An 11343-nucleotide genomic window follows, 5' to 3' on the forward strand; every position below is an offset into this window, starting at 1 on the left:
GCCCCTCAAGTTCATTCATAAGAACAAGGACTCCGCTCTTAAAGGAGCCGCATTCTTCAGGCGTTTGTGTGATTGTGGGTGTAGGGGCTCTTGCCTGTGCTTTGTGCGTCTTGACCTTCGGCACCATCCCCAGCTCTCTGGACATAATGGGCCGAATAAAATCAGGTAGCCCAAGGGACGGGATCCCAGGCAATAGATTTCTGCTGGAGTTGATTGCCGTTTACTTGTAGTTTTAACTGATCCTTGGAAGGAACCCAGGCAAGCAATTAAGCTGCTGCCATGTATGAGTAATCTCTACTTTTCCCTGGGCAACCTCAACCTCCCTGGTGCTCCACCCAGAGAGAACCCAGTCATGCACCCAGAGGCTTTTCCTCCCCTCTCCAAGGTCCCCTAGGAGCTGAGGAAGAGTAGGATAGCTCCTGGGTTTGCCTGAAGCTCTGGCTGCCCACAGGGGCCAGGGATGCTATGGGACAGATGGAAGGAACAGCTGTGCCTGCAGCCAGCTGGGCTGGGCCCCTACAACTCTCTAGAGCCCTCACCCAGCAGGCAGGTGGGTCCCGGCCTTGGAACCAGGGCAGGAGCTGGGGCTGGGCTTAGGCAGCTCTTGTCAGCAAGAGGATTTTCAGGTTGTGGCAGTTGGTGCTGGGTGGGGACAGGTCCGCTGCTGGAGCATGTTCCCCTTCCAACCTGGAAAGGAGCATGACTGAGGCCTTGGGGGGAGTTTTTTAGTGATGGTGGACGGATTGATACCAATCTGGGGGGTGGGGGTGGATAGGGTGCAGTGGCTTAGGGGAAACTTCCTCAGTATGGAGTCCCCCTTTCCAGGTTCCTAAGAATAGAGAATACCTTTCTTTTCTTGTGGAAGCGCTATCTAGCTGGGCAGGAAGAGGGCAAGACAGACTTGCTCCTCCTGCAGAATTGACTGGAGGGATGGGTCCTGTTTCTGGAATTTTTTAGGATGGAGGCCAGTATTTTGGGTCTCCTTTCATGTTTTTCTCTTCCCAGAAGGAACCAAAGAAGAAACAACAATTGTCCATTTGCAACAAGCTTTGCTATGCAGTTGGGGGGGCCCCCTACCAGGTGACAGGTTGTGCACTGGGGTTCTTCCTGCAGATCTACCTATTGGATGTGGCTCAGGTGAGTGGACTGAACCTGCCAGGGCTACTGCAGTATCCTGAGGTTTTCCCCATCTGTGAAATGGGACTGGGAATCCCTACTTTGCTGCCTGTCAGAGTCACAGTGGATGAGAAATATAAGAAGGTTTTGGGAATTATCCAGAAGGGGAGTCTATCTGCCCCCAGGCTAGGTCAGGCAACTCCTCCTTGTCTGGCAAGAGCAACAGAGCCTGGAAGGGTAGGCGGTGGTGGAGGGAGAATGGAGCCAGCTGGTGACACTGTTCTTAGAAGAGACTAGCACACTGTGTCCCCAGCTGGACAGCAGTTAGTCAGATGGCTTGGCTGTGGGGTTGGTAGATATTGCCAGGTATGTGGATGAGGTGCATCTCATTTTCACCTGAGGAGTAGAGGCATGTCAGGGGTGCCCTCAAGTGCTGGGGTGAGTTAGGGCACCCCAGTACATAGAGTCTTTGACTGGGAGGGGTATTTAAGGTGAAGCTGGTCTCCTCTGTGCTTTGAGAAGCCTTGGCCAGAAGCATGGCATCCTGAGAATTCAGGATGGAAAGTGGGAGGCTGAACAACCACGGCTCTCAAGGCTCCCACACTGGCCATCTTTTTTACGTCATATCTGACTTTGCAAACAGGACATCTTCATTGTATCCATTTATAGGTTGAGAACACTAAGCTCTAGGAAGGTCAAATGACAGCATTCAGCAGCTAGTTTTCAAGCAACTTTCATGGGTTGGGTCCTGAGTGGTGTGCAAATATGAGGAACCTGCAGCTAAATTGTAAAACTGGGTTGTAGCAAGTGTTAAAGTTGGAAAAGTCAAATTAGGAAGATTGCCGTGTGGGAGAGGACACCAGTTCCCTAGCTTCCTGGAGCAAGAGAAATAGTAGGGTCTTTTAAAACATATATGTATATTTTATTGATCTTAGAGAGAAAGGGAGAGATAGAGAAACATCAATGTGAGAACATAACATTGATCAGCTCTCTCCTGCACACCCTCAACTGGGGATCGAGCCTGTAACCTGGGCATGTACCCTGACCTGGAATCCAACCTGCAACCTTTTGGTGCATGGGATAACACTCAACCAACTGATCTACACCAGCCAGGGCATAATAGTAAGGTCTTAATGGATAAGAAAGAGTCCAGAGAAGCTGTCTATTCGTGCCTAGAAGGTATGGGGGGGAGGGAATAGCTTGAGTGGTTAGTGACAGGCCACTTTTTAAAAGCATCTAAGGTTCCTTTTTCCATGTCCAGGATAGAGCTTGAACTGTAAGACAGGGATCATAACTCCCATTATATAGATGAGGAAATTGAGGCCCACTGTGGTCAACTAGCAAATGCTAACTCTGGTATCAGGTGGTTGGGGGTTCAGGGCTGTGAAAGGGAGGCAAGGAAATGATTCTGGATTCATTCTAAATGATGGGAGTGTTTTCAAGGGCAGCGAAAGGGAGGATGTTAGGGGACAGATTTGGGAAAGTTTCTAAGGAGGCACACAGTGCTAAAGCTATCAAAGAATTGTTACTGTCATTATTAACAAGGCAAGTGAAGATGCTTAAGGCCTGGGTGGGAGCAGCACAGGCTGCCAAGGGCCTAGCTGAGGAGGGCAGGGAGCCCCTGCTTTCGCCTACCAGTGAAGGCTGAGGTAGGTAGAAGGGTGAAGGAGTCATCTTTTGCTTGTTCCCCATTCCAGGTGGACCCATTCTCTGCCTCCATCATCCTATTTGTGGGCCGAGCTTGGGATGCCTTCACAGACCCCCTGGTGGGCTTCTGCATTAGCAAATCCTCCTGGACCCGTCTGGGCCGCCTTATGCCATGGTGAGTAGAAGAGGCTCCTTCAAGGTGGCAAAAGGCAGGGCTTCTGGTATTTCTACTACCCTTCAGTTTTTCCATGTGCTTTGTCACAGGCTGAGGAGTGAGGAAAAGAAATGACGCAAAAACCAGAGTGTTGAAATGCCAGCTGAAGTCAGCTACCCCAGTCATGGACCCTGGGATGCCCTGCCAGTTCATCCCCAGTCTGGCCAAATTGTTAGATTGAGCAACTTCCCCCTGCCCAAACCCTATTGCTTCCTAAGGTCCATTCCCTTCAGTGAAGCTGGAATTTTAACTTTTCCCACTCAGTCACTTCCCATAGTGGGAGAGATAGTACTGCATAGTGGTTGAGAGGTTATAATCTGGAGCCAGCCTGCCTCACTTTTTAATACCAGCTTTACCACTTACAGCTGTGCAACCTTGGACAAGTCACTTACCATCTCTGAGTCTCAAGTTTCTTCATTTGTAAAATGGGGATTATATGGCTATCTTATAGGGTTATGGTATGGATTAAATGTGTTTATTTATATGTAAGTACTTAGAACAGTGCCTAGCACATATTAAGTAATATCTAATTTGGTACCCCTTCAGAATGGTTCCTAGTTAGACAAGACCAAGAATGTGATACCAGACCCATAACCTCTGGCCCCTTGGTACAAAACCTATATTACTCAGCCTCAGGCTATCTAGTAAAGTGGGGGTGTGCTACAGATCAAACAGCAAAGGGAGACACACAGGACAGGCTGACAGGCTGGAGCTTTGGTTCCCTCCAGGACATCCTGCTTGGTGGTGGTGAGGGGGAATATTTCCTTTCATCTCCTGCCCATCCATGCTCAAGTGGGCGCCTTCCTGCCCCAGGGGCGCCCATACCTGGTCTCCGGCCTCCAGCCTTCAAAGCTCTTCCCACAGCCCCCACCTCTCCCCCACAGCTTCCTTTCCCACGAGGCCCCCCTTCCCACCACAATCCTTTCAGCCCCTGGCTAAGGCCCAGGTTGGGGCCTTTGATTCAGACTTCAGGGCCAGGGTTCAGGACAACCTGCCTTACCTGCACAGGCTGCTCAGGGCTCTAGGGCTGGAACCACCCACCCGTGAGGCTTGGCCCGGATCCGCCCCTGGCAGCGGGCGGGAGGCGGGGCTCCGCTGCCACATCTCCCCATGAGGCCCAGCCAATGGGAGGCAGCCACTTTGGCCAGCCCAATGGGCAGCGGCCCAGCAGGGGTTACTCCCAGTCACAGTCGGTTGCTCTTCAGCGCTGGGCGGCCTGCGAGGAGGGGATGGAGAGTTTGACGAAAGCTGACGCCCTTGTTCTCCGAGGAGACACGTGGACCTGGGAGGGGTGCCGGGGGCAGGGAGGGGGAAAGGGGAGGCGCTCCCCGTGGCCTCTCCCTGGGCAGGTGCGGCAGTCGGCTCCGCGAAGTCGCCAAGGCCCTTCAGGCTGGCTTCTGATTTAGTGCATCTCACTGTGTGCGTGGTTCCTCTGGAGTGGTACCACCCCTGTCTGAGGGCACACTGGACCGCTCGTGGGCTGAAGGGCTGCCTTGTAGTGTATGTGGCCGCTTCCCCATCCGTACCACAGATAGCACCTGGGCCTCTCCTCAGGCCTGGGGCTGGACACCGCTCTGTCAGTATAAGAGGAGGCTGGGCCTCCCTGGGTTCGTGAGCCCTGTGGTCCACTGTCCTCCCAGGCTTTAGAACAGATCTGCCCTCAGCCACCATTTAAATCCCCCTTTTGGACCAGGAAGACTTTGACAGGCACTTTCTCTGGAGTCCCCATGAGAGGCAAGGTGTCAGCAGGGTCACATGGGGAGGCCAAGATGCAGCAGGGCTGGACCTGAGGTCTGACTCCCAACCTAGTGCTCTCCACAGCCCCCTTGCTGTGGGCCTGTACTCTCCCCCTGAGCTTTCCTGGTGTGATAATCACAGCAAACACTTACTGTATCCCAAGCACTGTTCTACATTTTAACACTAACTTAAGTCTCAAAACTACTTCAACCCTAGGAAACAGAACCAAGGTCCTTACCTGGCCTGTAATGATGGCCCTACATGACCTGGTGTCCCACTTCCTTTCCAACCTCATCTCCTAATTGCATTGCCCATGTTCACTCTACTCCAGCCCCACTGGCCTTCTTGCTTTTCCTCCTACCTGCCTGGCACATCTCCCACCTGAGGATGTTTGCACTAACTGTTCCCCTGGCCTCACACACTCTTGCCTCAGACGTCTGCAAGGCCAACTCCCTCTTCCCCTTATTCAAGTCTTGGCACAGATGTCACCTTCTCAAAGAAGGCTACCTTGTCTACTTTGTTGTGAATTGCACCTCCATACTCCTAATTCCCACTTAACCTGCTTTACTTCTTTAACCCATAGCAATTACCTTTTAATATGTTTATATGACTTTTTTGTGGTAAATATACATAGCATAATTAACCATTTTAACCATAAGTGTACAATTCAGTGGCATTAAGTATACTCTCATTGTTGTGTGACTTACTACCATCCACCTCCAGAACTTTTTCAGCTTTCCAAGCTGAAACTCTGTACCATTAAACAGTAACTCCCATTCCTCCTCTTCCCAGCCCCTGGCAACTACCAGTCTACTTAATTTTTTTAATAATACGTTTTATTGATTTTTTAGAGAGAGAGGAAGGGAGAGAGAGAGAAACATCACTGTGAGAGAAATATCGATTGGTTGCCTCCTGTATGCACCCCCACTGGGGATCAAACCTGCGACCTGGGCATGTGCCCTGACCAGGAGTCGAACCAGCAACATTTTGGTGCATGTGATGATGCTAACCAACTGAGCCACACTGACCAGGGCCCATTCTTCTTTTTGTCTCTATAAATTTGACTATTCTAGTTATATCATATAAGTAGAGTCATACAGCATTTGTCCTTTTGTGTCTGGCTTATTTCTGTTAACGTCTTCAAGGTTCATCTGTGTTGTAGCATGTGTCAGAATTTCCTTTTAAGGCTGAATAATATAATATATATCCTCTCCTCCCTCAGGATCATCTTCTCCACGCCCCTGGCCATCATTGCCTACTTCCTCATATGGTTCGTGCCTGACTTCCCACAGGGCCAGGCCCTGTGGTACCTGCTTTTCTATTGCCTCTTTGAGACACTGGTCACGGTGAGTGTGGGCAGGGGTGTCAGGGCGGGGGTAAGGACAATCCCTGGGGCCTCTAGGGTTGGTGTCCAAAGCCACATCTGTCTGTCCATCGTCTGACTGGCCGAGGGCCTCTCTTCCATGCCAGTGTTTCCACGTTCCCTACTCAGCTCTCACCATGTTCATCAGCACAGAACAGAGTGAGCGGGATTCGGCCACTGCCTACCGTAAGTCTCTTCCTAGCCCACTGATCCTGCCCACTAGGAACCCCGGGTCCCCCTCTCCTTTACCCTCCTGCCACGTTTCTTCCCTTGCTGGGAGTGGGTATGAAACTGTCTTAAAAATAACTCAATCCTCTTATGGCTCTGGTGAGACCAGAGAGATGCAGGGACTAGCCAGAGGTCACACAGAGCAAAGTCATGAGTTTAGGCCAAGGTGCCATCTGCCCCACCACCCTATAGCCACCCTACTTGGAGCTGCTACCATCATCTGGGGCTAGAACTGGGCTCTTACTAAACTGACCTTCCTCCCTGGGGGCCCACAAGCCATGGGTCCCCTCCATAAGGACCTTCTTTTCACTGCTCAGGGATGACTGTGGAGGTACTGGGCACAGTGCTGGGCACAGCAATCCAAGGGCAAATCGTCGGCCAAGCGAATATGCCTTGTCTTGAGGACCCCAATGGTTCGGCAGTGGCCTCAGAAGGTGCCAATCACACACACACCACCACCTCACTCAGAGAAACGGTGAGGCCTGCCCCCATCAGGGCAGAGGTTTGGGGAGATGAGGAACAATGGGGTGGTTTGCAGTCATTTTCAAAACAGTAATAATAGTTAGTGTTTGCTAAATGTTGGGCATTTGATGTACAAACTGTTAATATGGTCACTTTGTAGATAAGGAAACTGAAGCATAGAGAGGCTAAATGATTGGCCCAGGGTGATCGAGTTAGTGAGTTGCAGAAACTAGATTTGGAGGAGATTTGAACTGTGGGTTCTCAGACTCTACAGCCTGGTTTAACATTTTGTTCCACTAGACTTTGTTCAGCTTTGGGAAAAAGCAGCAGGCCCAGGATGATTCTCCCATTTCACAGATGGAGACAGTGAGGTCCCAGAGTAGAAGGGACTGGTCCAAGGTCATTAAGTAGAGCTGCTGAGTTGAGACCAGACTGATAGTCTCTCTCTGTTGCCTTTACCCCCCTTTATAGCAAAATGCATACCTGCTGGCAGCAGGGGTCATTGCCTCTATCTATATCATCTGTGCTGTCATCCTGGTCCTAGGCGTGAAGGAGCAGAGAGGTGAGAAGCCCTGAGGGGAGGGGGCAAGGTGCAGAGCCCAGCACAGGATGGCTTTGTCCCTCTGCCTGGGCCTCAGGCTTTGGGAGGGGCCTCTGCTCTTTCTTTACTGTTCCCTCTGGCCCCCAGAACCCTATGAGACTCAGGCTGAGCCGATGTCCTTCTTTCGGGGCCTCCGATTGGTCTTGAGCCATGGCCCATATGTCAAACTTATTGCTGGCTTTCTCTTCACCTCCCTGGCTTTCATGGTGAGTAGGGGCCTGATATGTTCAGCCTAAAGAGGGGAGCGGGTGGGCAGAGGCCTCAAAATGTGACAAGCCTGAGAGACAGGTGCAGTGGGAGTGGGTAAGCGGAGATGCCTGGAGCATAGGGAATGTCTTGAGAGGCCCAACCCCAATATCATGTCTTTCCTTGTGTTCCTTGCCCCCACCCTTGCCCTTCCCCAGCTGGTGGAGGGGAACTTCGCCTTGTTTTGCACCTACACCTTAGGCTTCCGCAACGAATTCCAGAATCTGCTTCTGGCCATCATGGTACGTGTGGGGCCCTGAGGGTGGGTAGGCAGCCTGGGATGAAATAGGATAGATTGCAAGATGGCTTTTTGGAGAGTCAGAGTGATCCAAGGTCATGAAGGGGTGAGGGAGATTTCTCAAAATAATTTGGTTGGACCTGCCCTATAATTGCTTAAGTAGGACTGTGAAAAAGTTTGGGTGCATGTATCAAATCATTATGTTGTACCCTTAAACTACTAATATAATGTTATATGTCAAATTATACCTCAATAACACTGGGGGTGGGGGTGGGGAAAAAGAATTTGGAATTAAATGTTTAAGTAGCGAAGATAGCAAGAGCAAAGAGGTAGAGGCCAGGAACTTTGGAACTTTGGCTCATTTGTGCTCAGAGAAGGCAGGAGATGAGATTAGGACCTGCTTTCAGCTCCCCTTGGGAGCCATCAAAGGTGCCTGTCAACTTCCTCACTGCTCAGATGATGTCATCTGCTGCTCTCAGGCAGGGCTGGGAGTACCTTTGGGGTCCCGGGAAGGGCAGAGGGTTTCCATGGCACTAACCCACTTCCCTCATCTCTTTTCCACCTACAGCTCTCGGCCACATTCACCATTCCCTTCTGGCAGTGGTTTCTAACACAATTTGGCAAAAAGACAGCTGTATACATTGGGATCTCAGTGAGTGGGACCAGAGGGGTAGGGCCTGGGCTGGGGGTTGCTGGCGGGAGCCTCCCAGCTGACTCATCCTCCTATATCCCCCTCTTCCCTAGTCAGCAGTGCCATTTCTCATCCTGATGGCCCTCATGGAGAATAACCTGATTATTACCTATGTGGTAGCTGTGGCAGCTGGCATCAGTGTAGCAGCTGCCTTCTTACTACCCTGGTAAGTATACACTCACCCAGGTATGTTCCCCAGTCCCCCACCCTCCACTGCTGAAGCTCCTTTGGGAGAATTCTGCCAGGGCTTCTTTCGCAGGCCATTCTGTGGGTCAGGTTGGGGGTGTGGGGTAGGTCTTCCCGTAGTTTTATAGGTTGTAAACTGTGCAAGAACACCTAATCAGGGTGAGAAGTGGGGGCCTAAGTCTGGCCTGCATGCTACTTGCCCAGCGGAGCACCTAGTAGGGCTACTTCACCAAGGAGGAAGGGACCTTCTTAGCCACCTGAAGTTGCCATCTTCTCACTGAGCTGTGTCCATGGGGCTGCAAACTCCCAGAGGGCCACCTCTTCTCATTGACACAGAGGTGCCAGATAGGCTAGTAGGGCCTGTGGTTGCTAGGTGTCTGGGTCCTCACTGCTGCCACACTGCACAGGTCTATGCTGCCCGATGTCATTGATGACTTCCACTTGAAACAGCCCCATTCCCATGGAACAGAGCCCATCTTCTTCTCCTTCTATGTCTTCTTCACCAAGTTCGCCTCTGGAGTCTCACTGGGCATCTCTACCCTCAGTCTTGAGTGAGTAGTGTGGGGCTTGAGGCAGTGCTGGACAGGCACATGCCCCAGGCGCCCCACCCTCACCACTCGTCTCCCCATTGGGTTCCACAGCTTTGCCGGGTACCAGACCCGTCGCTGCTCCCAGCCAGCACCTGTCAGGTTTACACTGAGGATGCTGGTGACGATGGCTCCCATAGCCCTCATCCTGCTAGGCCTGCTGCTCTTCAAGCTGTACCCCATTGATGAGGAGAAGCGGCGGCAGAACAAGAAGGCCCTGCAGGCTTTGAGGTGAGAGGGAGCGGACAGAGGTGGAGGGGCATCATGCGGTCTAAGCCCTCAGCTGTGCCTCCTGTGGCCATGTCCAGACTTCCTCCTGCACACCTTCCCTCTGCCAATTTATAATAGTGGCAGCTGATATTTCTTGAACATGTAGTTGCATGCCAAGTGTTTACACTTACTCATTCAACAAATGCTTACTAGAAGCCTACTATGTAGCAGGCATTGCTCTAGTGAATGAAACAAAAATCCCTGCCCTCAAGGTTTGTTTTAGAGAATGTGCATTCATGACCTTCTTTAGAGAATGTGCATTCATGTGGTCCTCCAACAACCCTAGGTATCACAGAGTCCTTTAGTTCCCATTCTGCAGATGAAGAAACTCAGGCTTAACCAGGAAGGGTGGCTGACTCAGCTGATAAAGGGCAGAGCTGGTTTTGAGGCCTGGCATTCTGACTCTACACCCTGCACTCTTCATGGCACTCCTGGAATGCAGGACCTCAGGTGTGGCCTGAGCCCTGCCTTTTGGGAGACCAGAGGGCAGGGTGGAGTGGGTCATGACAGCCCATCAGTCAGCCTAGGCCAGATCACACTCCTTGGGCTTGTGGTGTCCTGTGGGTAGCAAGAACAGTGAGCAGACCAACCAGCAGTTTCTGAGCTGAGAGGAGGAGTGTTTTATTATTTATTTATTTTTAATCTTCATCCAAGGACATGCTTAGAGAGGGAGAGGGAGAGAGAAACATTGATCGGTTGCCTTCCATATGTGCCCCGATCTGGAACCACACAGGCAACCTTTTGGTGCACAGGATAATGCTCAACCAACTGAGCCACTCTGGCCAGGCAAGAGAGGGGGAATGTTTTAGACTTGCCCACAGCTGGCTAAGACTGCAGGGCCAAAGATTACGAGAGGAATGACATAGGTGCCAGCAGGGGAGGGGTAAGGATGGTTCTTCTAACCTGTCTTCTCTGGCTCTTGCAGGGAAGAAGCCAGCAGCTCGGGCTGCTCTGACACAGATTCTACAGAGCTGGCCAGCATCCTCTAGGATCCGTTGTGTTCCCTGAAGTCACCAAGCACAAGGCCTGAGTCATCAGGCCACACAAAGAATCTGGGCCCACTTGCCTGCTCACTCAACAGCTGGTCTCCAGGTGCCAGGAAGGGAGCCAAAGACTTGAGAGTATGCAGCCCAGGACACCTCCTATGCCCACCTTGGGGCAGTCTTTTCATACAGCCGCCTGCCTCCCCTTTCCCCGCCCATGGGCTGAGCCGTGGGACTGCTACTGTGAATATGCCAAGGACTGATGGGGCCTAGCCCAGGACACTAATGTAGAAACATTTTATACGGACACTAATTAATAACTTAATGACTGTGTATATAGCAATGTGTGTGTATGTATATGTCTGTGAACTATTAATGTTATTAATTTTCATAAAAGCTGGAAAATGGAACGGCCTGTTTCTGTCTTTTTCCTTCATCACTCACTAAGCCCTTCTGTACCAAAATTCAGACAGTGAGAAGGAGTGTTGAGCAAAAGGGACCCTGGGTAGGGAGAATGAGTTTGGAGGTGTGATAACAGCGTTAGTTAACATTTATTGAACATATCTGTACCAGGCACAGTATGGAGGCTTTACATTCATTTTGCTGCTGTCTCACTTAATCCTGGAAACCATCCTGCTAAGTCAGAATTTGTCCCCACTTTATTTGTTGATTTAAAAAAAAACTTTAAAAGAACTTTATTGACTTTAGAGAGAGGAAGGGAGAGAAAGATCAATATGAGACAAGAACATCGTTCAGTTGCCCTCCACGTGTGTT

At 51.0% G+C, this 11343-nt stretch overlaps 1 protein-coding gene across 2 annotated transcripts; it reads left to right on the top strand.

Moving 5' to 3' along the window:
* The first annotated feature begins 1011 nt into the window (after nt 1-1011).
* MFSD2A (MFSD2 lysolipid transporter A, lysophospholipid) lies at nt 1012-11083 on the top strand. 2 transcript variants are annotated; one of them, XM_016205215.2, is made up of 13 exons: nt 1012-1137; nt 2814-2938; nt 5937-6060; nt 6185-6263; nt 6623-6780; nt 7239-7329; nt 7456-7574; nt 7773-7856; nt 8421-8504; nt 8597-8709; nt 9137-9280; nt 9371-9547; nt 10512-11082. In XM_016205215.2, the coding sequence occupies exons 2-13, from the start codon at nt 2931-2933 to the stop codon at nt 10573-10575; spliced, it is 1245 nt and encodes a 414-aa protein (XP_016060701.2). In that variant the 5' UTR covers nt 1012-1137; nt 2814-2930; the 3' UTR covers nt 10576-11082. The 2 variants fall into 2 exon arrangements, with proteins under 2 accessions (XP_016060701.2, XP_087676461.1); XM_087820335.1 differs by lacking the exons at nt 1012-1137; nt 2814-2938 and having other exon boundaries at nt 5748-6060; nt 10512-11083.
* Nucleotides 11084-11343: the final 260 nt, after the last annotated feature.

Source organism: Miniopterus natalensis, chromosome 9 (genome assembly GCF_054644295.1).
Source record: "Miniopterus natalensis isolate mMinNat1 chromosome 9, mMinNat1.hap1, whole genome shotgun sequence".
Classification (NCBI taxonomy): domain Eukaryota; kingdom Metazoa; phylum Chordata; class Mammalia; order Chiroptera; family Miniopteridae; genus Miniopterus; species Miniopterus natalensis.

Coding starts and splice junctions, on each gene's coding strand:
- MFSD2A (XM_087820335.1), top strand. CDS start 5,878: ATGTGTCAGAATTTCCTTTTAAGGCTGAATAATATAATATATATCCTC. Junction 7,330..7,455: donor AGGCGTGAAGGAGCAGAGAG/GTGAGAAGCCCT, acceptor TCTGGCCCCCAG/AACCCTATGAGACTCAGGCT. Junction 9,281..9,370: donor ATCTCTACCCTCAGTCTTGA/GTGAGTAGTGTG, acceptor TGGGTTCCACAG/CTTTGCCGGGTACCAGACCC.